Raw genomic sequence first — 20267 nt, forward strand, 5'->3', positions numbered from 1 at the left:
AGCCATTATTTGCATTAGTCTGTACTTAAAATAAGTGCTATAATATTAAAGTGTTTAATTTAGGACCTTTAGGCCTCACCATATTTTCTACTTTAGGCCAGCACTGAAGAATAATCTCTACATGGGGTCTCTCTATACAGTCCTTCCATGCTGCATGTTATAAACTGTATTTTCCATAAATACTAGGCTAACTTAAAATAATTATGAACTTTATTGGATAGAACTGTTTTCATCTCCCCTCCCTCCAGTATTTCTAGCAAACTTTAGATACATGCATGTTACATTGTTTCAAAAGCATGTATAATAAATATTTGAGTTACATTTTACTTGAAACAACATAATAAATAAATGTATTCTGTCTTTTACTCATTTATGCATGTTATGTGCAAATTAATATTCTCTAAATTTTTGTCCATAAATTAATCCTAAATGACATGTTATATTTATCTCTTTTCAGCCAACAAACTACTCTAATCCAGTGTACACAAAGTTGTACATGGATGGGCAAAATTGTCGAAACTCCTTAGCAAGTGTTGATGAAAGGAAAGAACTCCTTCCAAAGAAAATAGATATTGGAATAAGGGAGACTGTGGCATAATCCATTGTAACCTTTTGTATACTGTATAAATGTATAAAATATAATGATTACTTTTCTATGTACCAACAGTATTATAATTGTTTGGGCATCAGCATTATCTCTGGATATTTTTTTCTGTTTGGTTGGTGGTTTTCTGGGTTTTCCTTTTGCTGATGACTTGACTGACCATTTGTATGGTATTTTTATGAAAAAAAATCTGCACTACCAGTACAATTTACAACAATGCTGCTGATATAACACACATTGAATTTGTTAAAAATTTAAAAAATCCTTTGTAGTGTGAATATGAGCAATCTATTTTGTATGAACTCTTTTTTGTTTTAATTAATCCATGGGGATGATCTCTGCACTTTTCCATGGTATGGTCCAACAGCTATAGTACAGTGTGTGAATTTGTTTCTGTTTTAAATGGTGAAAGTATGATTGAATAGTCTACTCTCTTTGTGCCCCTTAGAAATTCACTTCAGAACCTTACGTAACAACACTCTATAATTTTAGAAATCACACATAACTTGTTTTGCAGTTTGCTTTAGGATGCCAACAAGCTATGAGTACAATGGAGAACATCCAATGGTCTACAAGAAGATAGATTATTCAGTTTTGGGGATACAGTGATCATCCATGTTATATTAAACATATATACCATGTAAAAAATCCTTTGTATTTAGTAGAGCCGTACAGAATTTAGTAATATACAACTTGCAAGAGGAAAAACCTTAACTGATGTGTGGCAAGGCCTATTTTGCAGTCCTGTGTACAATAGCCTACCTGGAGCTCAAGAGGGCATTGCCAGCACACATTATTATATATTTATTTACTCAGCTACATGTATTATTTGTGTATGATAAATTCCTCTATGATGTAAGGAGAACAAAAAGCCATAAGCACACACTTTAACAACAGGCTTCTAAGGAGGAGGAAAAATCCACTTCTTTATGTAGAAATATTAAGCCAGCCCACCCAATCTTCATCATTTTGTAGCTATGAATATATTATTTAAAAAACTACTGTGGATTGATTTTAAACCTTCTTGAATAAACCTTAGGCCACATTCTCAGCAGTGGAGAGTGTCAAATGTAATAAATTCCCAGCACTTTCTCTGATATTAACTTATTTTATGTTATGTAGAATAAAAACAAAAAATAAATACAATTTGCCTTTTAAAAATTGTGATGTAGGTATGTAGTGCAATTTCTTTAGGCTGGAAAAAATGAAATCTTTTATATATAACTTTAAAGGCACAAAAGACTTCACACACATGTACAAAAATAATTGGAGGGCATTTTGTTCCCTCTGCTACATAGTATTGATTTTTGCTGTCCTAATGTATTAATCTAACAGATTAAATATGTTTGTGGTGGCTCTTTATTCCCTTTGTACAAACATTGCAAAAATAACAACTCTTTTATAAAAGATTTTTGTTGTACTCTGTGCATGCATACTACCTATTTCTAAACTTTGCCATGTTGAGGCCTTTATTAAAAAGAATTTGATTCATGTAATATCAGTGCAGTTTTGCTTGAACAGTGTTATGCATATAATTTTTCAGGTTCTTGTTTATCTCTTTATTTTTTGATTGAACAGAATCCTTCATTTGGGTAGTCATTTTGTCTGTTTCTAAAAAATGTAAATAACATGTTACATACTTTATATATTGTTGATTTTTCCTTACTCAAATGAAATGCTATATGTTTAACTATTGTGTGGAACACTTCTTAATACATATACCACACATAATTAATATAAACACCAAAAATACTAGATACCAGGGAAAGATAAAAATATACTATGCTAATGAAGAAAAGAGGAAAATAGCAAATCTCTCTGATTTTCTCTCAACCGTGAGGTGAAATCTTTTTAAAAATAATTCCCAGGTAAAAAAACCCAAAACGGTATATGCCTTATTCTAACTCTGAAACTTTGTAAAATAAGAGAACTCCATTAGATAAAATGCCTGACAAATGAATAGGAGTGTGAGGGGAGCTGAATCCATCCTTCACTCTTCTGTCCAAACAACTTGCGGGGCTTACTGATTGTATCCAACAACTCTAGCTGCTGGATTTGTCTAGAGAAAAAGAGAAGTGGTATCTGGACAAAGCTCTCCCATACCTGCGAGCTGAAGGTGGTATTATATGTATAGAATTTTAATTACAACTATGAGTTGGTTGAAAGATTGAAAATTTCTTGGATAAGTATCAAAATCATAGGAGGAAGCAATCACCGATGAAAGGTCTACTTTGAAAATGGAACAAAATCTAGAGTCCGTTCTGGTTGTTTACCATTAAAATAAATATTGTATAAATATATTGTAAACTGATTTTGATAGCTTGGGACTGGTTCTCTCTTTTTCTGATAGGATATTTATTCTATGATAGGATATTTATTTAGAACCACCAGTTTTTTCGTGTTGTAGTTGGATTTGTCTAGAGAATCATGTGCACTGCCTCAGTTTGTGCATCCAATCGGCAATACAATTAGGAATATAAATACAGGGTTTCAGTGTTGTAGTTACAAGCAATTTAGATTTAAACATTCTTATTTACTTGGGGCAGAATGTAGCTCTAATTTATAGGATCCTCCTGTGATTCCCTTTTAAAAAACAACGTAACATTGCTGCCTCCCAGTCCATTCTTGAGGATACATATTTCATATTTAACAATGCAATCCAGCCCTGATGACCTTAGTAGGTAATTCATAAAATAGCTCTAAAATCTAACTTCTTGTCACTTCCATTTGACATAGCTCTCCCATGCCCTCCCTAAAAATGGTCTAGATGTATCATATCTTTCCAATGAAGAATGGTATTTTTTCTGGAATATCTCTGTTCTTTTTTTAGTACCTTTTACACTTTTGTTATTTCCTTTTATGCTTTCCTTCTTCTGATGGTATTTGGTGTATTTCCCCAACAATCTTTTTACTTACTTTTTCACTTGAATTTTATTTTTCAGCGTCTGTCTTTCTGTTCATTATTCTCATCATTTGGGTAAAGGGACACTAAACAATACCTCTAAATCTTTGTTGGTATGGTTGTTGTCAACCATACCAGCTTCCTATTGATTTTATTGAACTAAACCTGTTCTTGTCATTCTAATTTGTGCTGTATAATTTATTTGAGTCATGGAATTTTGGTTTTAAATAATTTTTAAGTTTCTTGAAAAGCTTTAGACCAAGGTTGTGAGGTGTAGTTTGACAATAAGCTGAAGACTAGCTGGGGGGAGTACATTGGGGTAGAAATTCTGAGTTTTTACTGGAATTGATGTCAGCCCATTAGCCTAATAGCAATTTCCCTATATTGTCTACGTATGCCCTTGGCATAAGATAAGGGATATGAAAAGCTCAGTTGCTTGTAACAGAACTGTATGCTTCAGAAAGTACATGTTGTCAAATTGGTTTGGCCAAGGCCATGCAGAGTCAGAGTGAGATTTTAAGATAGGAATCAAGCGAAAGGAATTCTCAACTCTTCTTCTACCAAGTCTCTCTTCTGTTGCTCCCACTCTGTTCATTTTCATTCCCCTTCCCAGCTGAGCTTCTGGTCCAGGAATCTAGTTGGGGTTGAACAGTTCAAAATGGGGAGAAGAAACAGTTGGGAAATATCACCTTTTGGTGCCTTCTGATTTTCTGCTACAGAACACACACACACCCTGCCCCAAAATATTGGGTTCTGCATTCATGTAGCAAAGAGATATAAATATCATTGTGTAGTTATATGAGCTGCAATTTTTAAAAAATCAAAGACTTTTTAATTAATGTGATACATTTACCAATTAGACCCATTATGCACGGCAGCTGAAACGGCGATTTCGGGTCACATGGAAAACGCGGAGGGGGAATACGCGAAGCACACCGGTTATGCACAGGGTGGGGCGCGACGGCGGCAAAACCCAGAGTAACTGATTATGCACACGGTAATCCCGGCGCCGCTTCTGGTTGCGCCCCGGAAGCTGCGCTTTCTTCCACGTTTTGCTAACTCGGCTTTTTCAGCGGCATGCACCAAAGCTGCGGCCGGTTGCAGCCGGCACCGTGCGTTATCGGTGATTTTAGTCACCGCCATTCCACCCCGAATGTGCGTTATTCCCCCCGTGCATAATGGGTCTTAATGACTATGGGTGCTTCTGAATAAGCCTTTATCATTGGTTTTGTTGCCAGCATTTTGGGAGGGAGGGATTGTATCATTTTCATACAGCTTGTCAAATCCATTTTCCTTCTATGTGTTCTTCATTTTTCTTGTGGTTGCACTATGGATGAAATTGTTTGCTGACTGCCCAGATTGTTTCTCTTTACAGAACCCCTCTGCCAACACCAAATCATCTACCTAAAAGGGTTACTTTGCTTCTGCAGATGAATGATAAAACTTTTTCAATGCAAGTTTTTAAGGTGCTGACTCATCGTTTTTCCTCCTCTTTCTTTGAAATGCTGTCTGAAATCCCCATTCCCACTTGTCTTCAAAGTACAAAGCAGGGCAAGATTGTACATGTACAAAAATTCCGTAATTTTCAGATTTTGGGAATGGTTTCCATACTGGTATTTTGGATTATTCATTTTCTCTATACTGTCTTGGGATATGAGGTGTTTTTCTTTCCTTTTTTTAGTCCATTATTCTCTGTAGGGGACTTTTCCTGGGCAACTGGAATGGTTGTTTTTCAAGTAAAGTATCTCAAAATTTCCAGAAACCTACTGATCCTGCCCATCCACTAAAGATTCCCCCACCCTGAGATCAGATGAATTAGATCAAAGGAGTTACGTATATGATCTGCTGATCAAGATATTTCTAGTTATCCTATTTGTCTCCATTGTTCCATGTGATACCTCTGTTTCAAAGTAGAGGAAATGAAACCTAGACATGGAATAGTTTTGTGGTCATGTACTCTGCTTACTTAAGAATCAGCATATGACAAGTACCTCCACACACTTGCCACTCTGAGGTAAATTTTCTCTTCAAAAAATGCCCCTACTCAAAGTCTGAACTGCATTTGTAGCATGGTTTTCTTCGTTATAATACTAATAAAGCTCCTTGTCCTACCCTGTCAGTATAAGATGTTTGGGGCTCTATTCAGCCCTGGTACATTTTGGGCAGATGTAGAGCCATCATTTCCCTAAAAACATTTGGTCAGAATGGCACAGAGTGTTTTTACCAACTAACAAAGAGGGAAAGGGTAACTGGAATTGGGAAGCTATTTTATTAATATACAAATCAGTTCATTCACGGCTTCTAATAATTACTGGCTTTTCAATTAACAGGCTTTTCTGTCAGACATTACGGTTCCCTTAAATGGCAAGGTTTCTTTATTCTATTTATTTCTATAACACATTTGTTTTTCTTTGTTCTTTTATACTATAGAATTACCCTGAAATTTCCGTGGTTCCTAGAAAGCAGGCATGCTTAGCTTATAACATTATTGATTCTCATCAATAGGGAAGAATTGGTTGATGAGGTGGAAGTAGTGGGCACACTTGGTAGTAGTGACCATATGCATTTGGAATTTTCAATTGTGGGAAAGAGAAAACCTTTACATAGTTGGACATATAGACTGGACTTCAGGAAAGCAAATTTTAACAGACTTAAAGGTATGTTGGGTAGAGAGTTATGGAGATGGGAGTCCAAGAGGGCAGGAAGCTTCTTTAAAGGGAAATACTGAAGGCTCAATCACAAACAGTTCCCTTGAGAAGGAAAGATGGAAGGAGCCCAAGGAAGACAGGGTGGCTCCATAAACAAATAACCAATAATTGTAGGACAATTAAATCAGAGTCCAGTAGCACCTTTAAGACCAACAAAGATTTATTCCAGGTGTGAGCTTTTGAGTGCAAGCACTCTTTGTCAGACGAAGAGTCCTTGCACTTGAAAGCCCACACCTGGAATAAATATTTGTTGGTCTTAAAGGTGCTACTGGACTCTTATTTTATTGTGCTAATATTCAGACCAACATGGCTACACATTTGAATCTATCAATAATTGTAGGGACAGTGTTAGGAAAGCTAAAGCTCAATATGATCATAGGCATAGCAAAAAAAGTTCTTTAGTTATATTTCAAGTAAGAAAAAGACTAGGGACGTGCTAGGACCACCACTAGGACCAGAAAGTAAAATTATAATAGATGATGAATAGAGGACTGAACTGCTTAACTCCTATTTCTCCTCAGTCTTCTCTTGTGAGGGAAATAGTGCTCAATGTGGCAAAAACGTAACACAACAGGGGAGATGGGAATGGTGGCCGAGGAACACTGTTGGGGCAGTCCACAAACATAGTTTCTTTAAATGTAACAAAGTCTTCTGGGTCAGATGAATTGCATCCAAGAGTACTAAAAGTACTTGCAGATGTAATCTCTGAACTTCTGTCCATTATTTTTGATACTGTCCATTATTTTTGATACTTTTTGATACACAGAACAGGTGAGGTGCCAGATGATTGGAGGCGGGCAAATGTTGTCTCCAACTTCAAGAAAGGAAAAAAAGAGTATCCGGGTAACTAATGACCCGGCTTGACATCTGTAGCTGACAAAATTTCAGAACAAATCATCAAACAGTCAGTCATTGAGCAGCTGGAGCAGAGAGCTGTGATTTCTAAGACTCAGCATGAGATAAGCTTGGTCTGACATAATTTGTTCATATCTCTTTTTTCAAGAAAGTAACTACCTTGCTAGATCAGGGGAATGCCGTGGACATAGTTTATCTGGTTTTCAGTAAAGCGTTTGATAAGGTTCCACATAATATTTTTGTTGACAAGTTGGTAAAATGCGGTATGGATCCTAATTCTGTCAGGTGGATCGATAACTAGTTGACAGATCGTACCCAGAGGGTACTTGTTAATGGTTCAGCATCCTCTTGGAGAAGAGTGAAAAGTGGAGTTCCCCAGGGATCTATCCTGGGCCATGTGTTCTTCAACATTTTTATAAATGATGAGGGTTTAGAGGGGATATTTATACTAAACTGGGAGGCGTAGCAAACATAACCAAAGAAGAATCAGAATACAGGATGATCTTGATAGGCTCACAAAATGGGCTAAACTGAATAAAATTAAGTTAAATAGGAGAAATATAAAGTTCTGCATTTACGTAGGAAAAACCAAATACACCAATATAGGATGGGGGGAGAGTTGTCTTGGCAGTAGCATGTGTGAAAAGGATCTAGGAGTCTTTGTAGACCATACATTGAACATGAATCAACAGTGTAACTTGGTGGCTAAAAAGGCAAATGGGATTTTGGGCTGTATCAAATGGATAACGTGTCCAGATCATGGGAGGTGATGGTCCCGCTTTTCTCTGCTCTAGTTCGGCCTCACTTGGAGTACTCTGTTCAGTTTTGGCCACCCCAATTGAAGACGGATGTAGACAAACTGGAGCATGTCCAGAGGAGGGCAACAAAGATGGTGAGGGGTTTAGAGACCAAGACATATGTAGAAAGGTTGCGGGAGCTTGGTCTGTTTAGCCTGGAGAGGAGACGACTTAGAGGGGATTTGATAACCATCTTCAAGTACTTAAAAGGGTGCCATATAGAGGATGGATCACAGTTGTTCTCTCTTGCCCCAGAGGGATGGACCAAAACCAATGGGATAAAATTAATTCAAAAGAAATTCCGTCACAACATCCGGAAGAAGTTCCTGACAGAGTGGTTTCTCAGTGGAACAGGCTTCCTCAGGAGGTGGTAGGTTCTCTTTGGAAATTTTTAAACAGAGGCTGGATAGCCATCTGACCATGAGGCTGATTCTGTGAAGGCTTTTGGGGGTGGCAGGTTACAGGGGATGAGCAATAGTGTTGTGAGTGTCCTGCATAATGCAGGGGGTTGGACTAGATGAGCCATGAGATCCCTTCCAGCACTATTATTCTTTGATTCTATGATTCATTACATTCTCCCACCTTCTGAGGTAACTGATGCACGTTTTAACTCACACTTTAGGGAATACAACCCTGATTTCCCTTTACTAAGTAAGCAAGGGTGGGATAAATGCCAGGCCCGACTACTAGCGCCCTACCTGTCCCCTGACCACTTGGCTACAGTGATCCATGCGACAGTCACCTCCATAATAGATTTCTGTAACTCGCTCTACGCCGGCCTACCCTTGTCTCTGATCCGGAAACTCCAGCTAGTGCAAAACACAGCTGCTCGGGTCCTCACTGGTACACCTTGGGGGGCCCATATCCAGCCTGTGCTGAGGCAGCTGCATTGGTTGCCAATTGCTGCCCGGATCAGGTTCAAGGTTCTGGTTTTGACCTTTAAGGCTATACGCGGGTTGGGACCCACATACCTGAGGGACCGCCTACCGCCCTATATCTCCCGCAGGGCTTTATGCTCAGCGGGGGAGAATCTCCTGATCGTTCCTGGCCCTAGAGAAGCGCGCCTGGCCTCGACCAGGGCCAGGGCCTTTTCGGTCCTGGCCCCTACCTGGTGGAATGAGCTCCCGGGTGAGCTGTGGGCCCTGAAGGATTTACCAGCTTTCCACAGGGCCTGCAAGACGGAACTCTTCCGCCAGGTTTTTGGTTGAGGTCGGGGTCAGCAAATGAGTGCCAACATTCCCCCCCCCGGACCTAGTAAGTTAGATCTCCTCCCCACCCTCCCTGCCGTTCTGATAGCAGGGGTGGGAATAATAAGGTCCGCCATGTTGGGATTGTTTTAAAGTCTTTTAATGGGTATTTTAATGGGGATAGGACTGTTGTGACCCACCATGAGCCTACAGGGAGTGGCGGGAAATAAATCCAATTAATAATAATAATAATAATAATAATAATAATAATAATAATAATAATAATAATAGCCCTAGCAACCTTCCCAGAGTTAGTGCCTTGCAGAGCACCCCTGGAAGACTGTTTCTCAATGAAATAAGAAAACTGCAAAGAGAAGTAAGATGGAAACATTCATAAGAAATAGATGTGAAAACAAAGAAATGGAAAGCAGCATATTTGTACATTCCTATTCTGTGACTATAATTGATTCTATAACACATGAGGCAAAGCACTCTTTTATGCAATATCCATTAATGGAAAGGATATTTCATAAACATCTCTAGACTAAGGTGACCAGATTTTAACATTGGTAAAGTGGGACACCATTGACCAGGGAGGTTCTTGATTAAAAATTTGGTCTATATGGAGCAACAAAAAGTTTCATAGAATGCATAGAACGCGAAAAATATTATTGTAATATATATTTTTAAAATTTCAACATAAGTGCAATTTGCCAGGTACCCCCAGATGTCCCTCCAAAAGTGGGACAATCTGGTCACCTTACTCTAGACTGTGGATTACTACCTTTAGTATTGATTTGAAAATAAGAAATGGTCATAACACGTATGCATGAGAATGGACCTTTTTATGATACACACCCACACATAAAGCACACCCACGCATTCCAAAACATCTTTATTCGATATTTGAAAAGATGCTTGTTTAATGGATTTTCTAAGGCAGGAGGCTGACTCATGACAGCCAATTAATTATAACAATCAGAGGAATTCTAGACAAAGTACCTTCAGTGTTAATATGAAGACTAATTAAAATTCATGTTCCATAAAAGTCACTTGACTCTCAATTATGATTAAATATGCAAGGTCATTAGAAAACAGTGAGAGACTGAACCAAAATCAGTCCCCTAGTTAGTCAGTGACAGTTCAAAAGTATTGGCATGCTTTGTAAAGAACTGTACGTGAAATACAAATTACAGTTCAATGTGAAGTGTGAAGGACTGACAGAAACAGTAATTTTCTGGCCTTGAGGCCTCTTTTTGTGTGGTGGTCCCTTTTTTAAATCAGAAATTCAGTACTCTATACCAGATGTTTAAAATACTTATTAATGTTCCAAATGTCTATAGTTTAAGAACTGTAAATCTTGACCTATTTTATATGGATAATTTTATAATCACAATTAAGTACTATTATTGGCTTTCTTAATAAGCTACTGCTATGAAAGTGGTAATAGGTTTCTTCTGGTTTCAGTAATCTATCTGTTAGATTTCCCCCCCCCCCTGCTGGCAGAATACTAATTTCCAAAACAAACCATCTCCCAAACTAATATGAAACTAAAAGTAGTGCTAGATGATTTTTTCAAATCTCTGTCTAACAAAGAGGACACACATACACAGTCATCCTCTTTTATCATTAAAACCAGGTGAGTAGGGTTGAGTCTGCACAAGGCTTTTTATCCACTACCAGTCCGAACAAATCCCTCCCATCTACACTGAATTTGATTTTTGTTTTGATTTTGGGCGCTTTAAATTTACCCTCTGCAATATGCATGATTGATCCACGGTGACTCTACCTTAACCCCACAATATCCAGGAGTAGATATAAGCTTTGCTATTTGAAAAACTGCAACTAATATAAGCTTAGATTTGCGAATTAACTTACTGCTCCGTGCCTCATAGCAAAGCAGTCTTCCCTGATTGGCCAGGGCGTTGTTTCAAAGACTTCATGGTTCCTGGTTGCAAGGCTTCCTTCCCTGTTTTAAAGTGACTGTGCTCCAGAAGGATAGATTTGTGTGGGTAGCCGTGTTGGTCTGAAGTAGTACAACAAAAATAGAGTCCAATAGCACCTTTAAGACCAACAAAGATTTATTCAAGGTGTGAGCTTTCGCCCACACTTCTCTCAGCAGAGATTTTCCGCATTCTCTGAGAGGCTGCTGCTGACTCGGGAGTCAAAAGAGAAGAAATAAAGGACTAGTGCCAGCTGGAGTCACCCAACCCCCCCACCCTTTCCAGTTCAGGAAATTTAGTTCAGCTTCATGACCACCCCCCTCCCCTCTCCCCTCTCTAAGCTTCCCAATTAAGTACAAAAGGCTTTTGTGTTTCAATTTGGGGGTGGAGGGGGGAAGACCTAGGTTCAAATTGATCTGAATTCAGCAGGATCCACAGTGGGGGGGAAAGGAAGTGCAGAATCAGCCTAGGTTAGGTTTAGTAAGAACCGTTGTCCCAACATCATCCAAAGAACTTCATGGTGAAAAGCAAAAGTTTACATATATGATCTGATCCTGCTGATGTGTGATTTTCCCATAAAAGACCACCATGGTCATTATGGAGTAGATCTTTGCTACTATAGAAAGCAGGGGAGACATGCTTTCTCTTCTCACCCTTTCATACCTAGTCATAGGACCTCCATCTTTGAGGGGTTGAGTTTCTGCTGTCAGATCTATCCAGTCACAGCCTCTAGACATCTGGACCATGTAACTGGGGGTATATATAGCGGGCCATCCATCAGTAGATAGAGCTGGGTGTCATCAGCACATAACATCCCAGTCCAAACTCTCAGACCAGCTGAGCTAGAGGGCACATATAGATGTTGAATACCATTGGGGAGAGAATTGCAACTTGAGACACTTCACATGGCAGGAGACAGCAGTGTGATTATTCTTCCCTTATAGCTGCCCTCTGTCCTTGAGGAGATCAGTCATTGGCCCCCTTACACCCATATTCTTTACATGTGTGAATCAAATCACGTATTCAAATGCTTACCATTTATATAGCTTAAAAATATTAAATGAGAATGCAGGACTTCCTGGTGAAAAGTATCCTTATTTTACTACAGAACAATTTTTGAGTCCAGTGACACCTTTAAGACCAACAAAGTTTTATTCAATGGGATTTAAAATGGGTTTTAAAGGTGGTACTGGACCCAAAATTTCTCGTGCTGCTTTAGAGCAACACAGCTATCCGCTTGAATCTTGTTTTACTGCTTCAGCTTTACTGTTACATCCATTGTATATGTAGCTCAACAATATTTAAATTATATTTTTATACTACTATTATAAAAACAATAGTCCATGTACTTTGTGTCATGCAGAACAATCCTATGGCCTAGCCTAAAATGACTACAAATGAGCCTGTTCCTACAATTGGTACAATGCACTGGAGCTTAGCAGCTAGTCAAAAAAGAATAATTGTTATAAATTGTGTTAAAAGCAGACTTTCAAATGCATATCAGGTAATGAAAATGCTCCTACACAGCATGAGACTGCGTTCTTAGAAAATCCAGCTACCTTTTTCTCTGAGCAGAAAAATACCCTATGAAGACTCCTGTTCTTTGGCTGTTCTTTGACACCTTCTTAGTGTTTGCAAGATTTTATTGTCATTTCCTGTTTTGAACTCTGCAACAGAATCTGAAATGCTAACCTAAGGCCAGTTTACCCCCAAGAGATCATCATCATATGGACGATCAGCAAGCTTGGAAAATTACTCTTTTAAATCTAGTGTTTCTGTCAACCTACCAAACTCTGAATTAATACATTTCAGAGTAATAAGCATGCATATCTTTGTACAATTGAATGAGGACCTCTTTAATTAACAGCAGTCTATGCAGCACTCAACATAGTTAATGAAAGCATTAGCAATCAGTCTCATTTTTTAAAAAGATTTTGAAATGGAATGCTTTTACTCTATCTGATGCGTGTTGGGAGAAGGGGAAGATACAGTGGTCAGCATTAAAAATACATGGTCTATTATCAATTTGAAACACATTATTTAGCAAAATTTTAGAGATGATATTGTAACAATGACTCAGTCATTGGAGGATTATCATGGAATCGGGACACAGGGCTACAAGGCCCTATTTGCATTTTCCCGAATGAACCACCCCAGGAGCAATTTCATGTTAATAATAAACATAATACAATTAAATTTCAGATAAAATTCATACTGTGATCCAAAGCCACATTCTAAGAGAAAGCTTGAGGTTTTGTATTCGATTAGAAGCCTGGTACATACATGGTTGTTGTTGTTGTTGTTGTTGTTGTTGTTATCATTATCATTATCATTATTATTGGTTTTGTACTTGCTAACCTAAAGTTTTTTTTTTTAATTGACTCCGATTTTTCATGATAAGGATTAAAAATCTAATCTAAGGCTTGGCATGCTGGCATGGTGTTAATGCCACGAGTATCCAGTGTTTTCCAAGATGAAGAAGAAGAAGCTGAGAACATAGCAGCAGGTCCCACCCCCTTCTACCCAGCCACAGGACCTCTGTCTTGGGTTGAATTTCAGACGGCTCTGCATGAGCCATCCAGCCACTGCTTCCAAACAACTGGCAAATGTATCCGGGAGGAGTGTGGCCATCCATGCATCAGGATGTGGAGCTGGGTGTCATCCACATATTGGTGACAAACCAGCACAAAGCCCCAAACCAGCTGGGCTAGAGGGAGCATATAGATGTTGAAAAGTGTAGGGGAGAGTATCGCTTTCTGAGGTACTCCACAAGGGAGCACAAAAGGTTCAGATAACTCCTTCCCTACTGCCACCCACTGAGTCTGGTTTTGGAGAAAGGAGACCTGCTATTTCAGCGCAGTCCGCCTAATTTTGGTCCCAGTGAGGTGGTAGACCAACACCTCATGGTCAACCACATCAAATGCAGCCAACAGATTACAAGGATGAGTACAAGGATGGCCGAACCGCCCTGGTCCAGTTAGCGTCAGATATCCATCAGGGCAACCAGCATAGTCTCCACCCCATGGACAGAATGGAAGCCAGACCAGTATGGATCTAGGGCTGAAGTTTCCTCCAAAAATGCTAGGAGCTGATCTGCCATGGCTCGCTCAACCACCTTTCCAAGGAACGCAAGATGCGAGACTGAGCACTACTTGACTAATAGGACAGCAGCAGTTGCCCATGGAGATCCTGTCCAAGGCCTGTTCCTTCATAACCACAATTTCCATGATGCCTACAAGCCCTCTCCATTCCAATGGCATCAGTGCCAGAGGAACAGTCAGGGGCATCCCACCAATCCCCTGGCACAAGATCAGACTCTGATCCCAGATCGACCTACACTAGGGTCATAGAAGAACCTATGTTAGCATTTTCCAATGACAACTGGTCACTCAGTTGCACTGATTTCACATCAATAAAAGGATGTGCCTTTCAAGGCATTGGAGCTCTGCTTACAGACCACAACCAAGCATGTGTCTTTGCTTCAGCTTCATATGTGCACATATATTCAAATAAATATCTGCATTTTAATATTTAATACATATTCTGCTGCTGTTCGTCCTTTTAGGTTTCTTGCATGTACCTAGGGATAGGCAGCCCACAAGTGGTCTGACCCTCGACCGTTAAAGTATTTTCAAACCTGAGGCCAGTTCCAATTAGCTGAATCTGGAGCTTTCTTAACCTCTGCCAGAGCAGAAGTCCCTTCCCTTTTGGGTTGAGAATCTACTTTCCCAATCCTTTGGAGCCCTTTCCCTTTCCTTCCCAACTGGGCAGTCCTCCAATCCCTCTTTGGTTAGCACCAGCTCTTCCACAATTTCTAATGCCCTGGTGGTCTCTTTAGGCTTTTTGTCCATTACTTGACATTTTAGTTCCTTGGAATACAGCCTCAAAGTTCTTTGTAAAAACCACTTTGGATCCTCACTGAGGAGAAAGACTGATGAGAAAAGAAAGAGTGTGTGTGTGGGGGGGAAGCAATGGAAGCAACTCATCGCCAGGAACAAGCAATGGAAGTCTTCTCCAGCCTCCCAGAGATAGAGACTTTTGGGGAAGGATTGCTCAACCCTGGGTTAAAGAATTACTGGAGTTCTGGGGTGGAGCTTCAGAAGGACAGTGTGAAGAGCAGAAGAATCTCAGAGGAATATGATCCCATCCATCTCACCTTCTGCAGCAGTCTTTTCTTCAGGAAGCTAAGCAAAGTTGGCCCTGGTCAGCACTGGGATGGGAGACCACCAAGGAGATCCAGTGTTACCTGAGTCACACTTACACATGTCCTGAGACATGTGTATTAGGCCTTGGGGAATTCGCTGAGCAGCAAGAGGTGGGGTAACTTAGCATTACAGGATCAATTTCACCTGTGTCTACAAATGGACAAACCGTTTAAGAACTCAAGGCAGACAACGTTGGTATATTGGTAAAGATAACAAGAATAGTCTTTATTAGAGGAAAACAATAAAAGCATGAATATACCTAACACACCTATTAAGCAGTCATATAGAGAAGAAATCAGGGTGGAAAAAGAAGGTTCAGTATAATTACCGTTCCTGAAGAGTGGTGAGTCAGGTAAACAACACGAGCCAGGATGAAGGGAGGTTCCAACAGGTTCTGAGTTGGAAGGCACTTGGAGTAGCTGTGTGAAGCCACGGCTTATATAGGGTTTTGGGGAGGGGGCTGTGAGGTGGCCTTAGGTGGTTACATTTTTAATGGATCAGGATGTTGGGCAATTCCCTGGCCAGGTTTGATGGACTTAGACAAAGGTGTTAATGGGTCTAAGAAAAGAGAACCATCATGTCTCAATAGATCTAGCTGCTAGTATTTGGGGAAGAGATTTCTCTTTGCAGAAGGGCCATGGATGAATGATGTACAAGACAAAGAAGTTTGCCTAGGAGCCCCTGGACAAACAGGTTGGAGCCACTCCACTTGATCAGCAATACAATGGAGTTGGGGGGGGGGTTAGGATGAAAGCAAGATTTGAGCCAGGAGGCACCTGGGTCAGGCAGGGGCTGTCATTCTGAACCTAAGGCAAAGAGCAAGCTCTCTAAGATGGAGTCTGGCCTGGCTTGGCAGACTTTAACAGTGTCTTGGCTTTGGCCCAAACCTAGACTATTGAGGTGTGCCACTGGTTGTAGAAGACAGTGTGCCAGTCTGTGAGGCAGGGGTCCTGCCATACTTAACACCAGGGTTCCTTGCAGTGTCCCATGGAAGGAAAACACAGCCACAGCAGGGAGAGTCAGACCTCTTCCCCTTACTGCTCCCAAATTCCTCATCGTCTCCTTGGATCCTTTCACCGCTCCCCAGGGCAAGAACGCTAACCTAAACAATCCTTGTTGACTGGCCAGTGTTGACATCAACAGTTTCTGAGTCTAGGAACCACAGCTTGTGAACAGAACAAAGCACTTGAAACAAACATTTTGTTCAAATGTGTATTTATGGGATAACTGTTCAGAAAATCTAAAAGTTTTTCTAGAAGAGTTGTCACTTTTCTCTACCACGAGTTTCTAAATGGCTTATGTTCGCCTTCCCTTTCCTCTCGCCACAACAGTCACCCTGTGAGGTGGGTGAGGCTGAGAGAGCCCCACTATTACTGCTTGGTCAGAACAGCTTTATCAGTGCTGTGATAAGTCCAAAGTCACCCATCTGGCTGCATGTGGGGGAGTGGGGAATCAAACGTAGCTCGCCAGATTAGAAGCCTCCACTCTTAACCACTAGACCAAGCTGTCTAATCTAATGCCTTTAAATATTTTTGACAGATTTTATTTTTATAACATTTCTAGAGTAATACCACCTATTCAAGCATTATCACACCCGAAGAATGTTCTTATAGTGCTGCAGCTTGAAGACACACACTTCATGTCACTATAAGTTAGTACATTGTTCATGCTTAATGAAGCCAGAAAAGAGAAAAGTTAGGATTCACTAAAAAAAAAAAAAAACACTGTATTTATTTATTGGCTTTTAAACACTCTTCAATGCAGAGTAAAGAGAAAAGGGTGTAGCTGTATAGATGTGTGGAATATTTTAGATAAAAAATAGGGAAGTCATGGTTGCTCAAATTGCTATAGTATTTGAGCAAAATTAATTTAAAAAATGTACAATCCAGATGCTATGAAATACAAACAGTAGATAGTGTGGAAGAAATTACACAAAATTCCAACTGCACCTCAGAATCAGTGCAAGATTACCTTAATCTAACTTTAAGGTAATCTGTGTGTGCTAAGAGTAAAACGAATAACATTGCTCTATTGTAGGCATATATTTAAAAGTTGTGTTTTAAAAAGAATATGAAGATCATATTGCTCTATAGTGTGTACTTTCTTGCTTTGTGATAAATTGGAAAGTTTCTTGATGGGAAGCAAATGGTACAGTTTTGAAGATTTAGGTCTGGTCAGTGCCAACATAGAAGGCCACCTATGCCACCTTGAGCTCCCTAGAGGGAAACTGGGATACAGCGGCTTGTCTTTTGGCTGCAGAACCTGCTGGCATAAACAGAAAGTGAAACACCAAGAGGGCATATGATGCTAGGTGATATTTATATCATTTCTCTGGATGTTGTTGCTAAACACAGCTCTAATAATTGAATCTTTCTAATAGAGGAAATACATTTTGTTGGACCAGCTATAAGTTGTGGCTTCCATGTAAGCATGTATTAATATTTTTTAAAATTTCCCTGTGATAATAATTTGTTTCTCTCTCATATTGCAAAGTGTATCGCACAGCTGGCTTCATCAAAAAGCTATATACTTTTTCTCTAAGAGATATGCCAAAAAATGCTCTCCCTGCTTTGCAGTTCATGGGCCTCAGGTGGAGGCAGACATAGTTATATCTAGAATGGAACTCATTGCTTTGAGCTAATCCTTATGATGTTATTAGTAATATCACAAACTCGGTGTGAAACAGTTTCACCTCCAGGAGCACATATGCTGGCTGATCGACTTCAGTAGGGGTGTTCTTGTCACTATTAAAAACAAACAAACAAAGAACTTATCCTTCTCTAGCATTCAGGCTACTGGGAGTTTTGTTTTTTGCATGTTTTGTCTTGCCATCTGTGATGGACTGCACTTTAAAATCTTATAAGTGCTGTGTAAACACATAATGTGTGAAGAAAAGGGAGGGAAAAACAAAAAGTATAGCGGCTGCCGTCTGCTACAAATCTTACACCGATGAGAAAGAAACTGGAAGGCAATGCTGCACCACTGGAATTTCTTCACGTTCTTTCATGCTAGTAAACAGGTAACAGTAGAAATTAAAGAACACATTTACACCTTTGAGATTCTTACAGGTTAAAAGCTACATACATTCCCTAATTTTTAAAAAAGCAATTATCGTTAAGACAACTGAATGAATGTGAAAACAGATACTTACCAGATTAAATGGAAGGGGAAAATTGGTGCTATTTTGGATGAACAGAAATGGTATTTTATCATCACAAAAGGTTTATATAATTCAGTAAGTTTATCAGTTAGAGAAAACTTGTTTAAGAAGTTATACGTGTGGCACCTAACTCCTTATAAAATACAAAAAAAATATTTGAACTGAAAGCAGAGGAAAGTAGATGTTGGTTTTGCAAAGAAGAAAAGACAGATTTTTGTCATATGTGGTGAGACTGTATTAGAGCTAAGATGTATTGGGAGAAAATGATTAAATAATTTCAATAAGTTTAGGAAATTAGATTCATATGAAACTAGAGATAGTTTTATTAAATTATCTTCCTGAAGTGAAAGGAGAATGTCTGTCTGTGACCCTCCATATGTTAATAGCAGCAAGAAAGAATTTTGCTAAAGTTTGGAAGAAAAAGAATTCACCCAATTTGAATACTTTCAATGATAGGAATGTACCTAATTAGGGTTGGATCAATGGTCGGACTTAGTATAAGATGTCATGTGTTGATATGACAACATGCACTTTACAAATAAATGTAATTTTTTTAATATTACAAAATTGGATGGGGGGACAGTATTCAGCCCACATTTACAACTAGGAATGTGTCTAAAGCAGTGGTTCTCAACCTGAGGGTCGAGACTTCTTTGGGGGTTGAATGACCCTTTCGCAGGGGTTGCAGCAGGACAAGCAGCTTGGCCGAGGGGGTGCCATCCACACAACAGCCTTGCGGGGTATATCAAGATAGAGAATTCATCTGTCTGTAGTAGCGGAAAAGAGACAAGAGGCAGAACTGAACTGAGAAACCCCAGGAAAAAAAAAACAATTTATATACAATCTTGGACAATGGATCTTCACGCCATTGGTTAGTCTTGGCTTAATTTCTGTGAAAGAACACTTGCATAATTTTATGGCTGGGTATCCCCACAACATGAGGAACTGTATTAAAGGGTCACAGCATTAGGAAGGTTGAGAACCACTGGTCTAAAGGAACACCAGCGGGGAGAGGAAAGACTGGGATGTACTCATAGATTTCCCCCAACATGGCCAACAGGAGCATGAAAGTAGTGTGGGGAAAGTGTTAAATTTCACTCTGCATGGGTTTTTTTTGGGTGGGTGGTTGCTTGCTTACTTAAATCTGTGGCTGAATTCTACAAAAATTAAAAGTTTTTCTTATTCTCTTTTATCAAAAGAGAAGCCCATATATCTCATCCATGTCCACTATAACCTCTTTGTATGTGAGGTATTTGACTTAAAAAAAAAGACTAACTGGAAGTTTAAAATAATAACCCAAATAACGGCAGCTTTTTCTGTATGAGCTGTCTTCAAGAGGAGGATTGCGAAATGGAGACCGATAATGTCAGGATGCGGACTGCCAAGGCAGACATAAGAAGAATTATCGTCATACCACTAACATTAAAAGGACAATAACACACTGGATTATGGCTATTTATTTTTTTATGAGAGGCTTGGCAGGGCTTTGATTGAAGTTTTGATGGCCATACACTTTCCCAAGAGGCAGAGCACTCTTTCTGAACTGAGCTATAATTGAAATTGAATTTTTAAAAATAATTGTAAGCTATGATAACGCATTAAAATACGTATTCCTTTGTAGGATTTCCTCATTGATCTTTGCGGTACTAAATCTGTTTACACATCAAAGAAGCAAATTACATTTTGCCTTTCTTCATTTCTGTCAACACTTCCCAGTTGTTTTCCTGGGGACCGCATAATGTAAAATCAAGCCAGCATCCCATTTCAGAGTTCATGCTTTTATGTCTATAAATCCTTGCCTTATGCAGGATTTTAAGTAGGGCTTCCAACATCGTGATGGGGGCCTGAGAATCTCCTAGAGTTACAACAGATCTCAAGACAACAGATATCCGTTATTGTGCAGCAA

General features: G+C 39.4%; 1 protein-coding gene across 4 annotated transcripts in view; it reads left to right on the forward strand.

Annotated features, from left to right (window-relative positions):
• LRP1B (LDL receptor related protein 1B) overlaps positions 1-2199 on the forward strand; it is a 1129178-nt gene extending 1126979 nt beyond the window's left edge. For all 4 annotated transcript variants that reach the window (XM_077320173.1, XM_077320171.1, XM_077320174.1 and 1 more), the window contains one exon: positions 458-2199. In XM_077320173.1, the coding sequence (XP_077176288.1) occupies positions 458-598 (141 nt within the window). In that variant the 3' untranslated portion in view covers positions 599-2199. The remainder of the gene's footprint in view (positions 1-457) is intronic.
• The last annotated feature ends 18068 nt before the right edge of the window (positions 2200-20267 follow it).

The sequence above is a fragment of the Paroedura picta genome, chromosome 2, assembly GCF_049243985.1.
Source record: "Paroedura picta isolate Pp20150507F chromosome 2, Ppicta_v3.0, whole genome shotgun sequence".
Taxonomy (NCBI): domain Eukaryota; kingdom Metazoa; phylum Chordata; class Lepidosauria; order Squamata; family Gekkonidae; genus Paroedura; species Paroedura picta.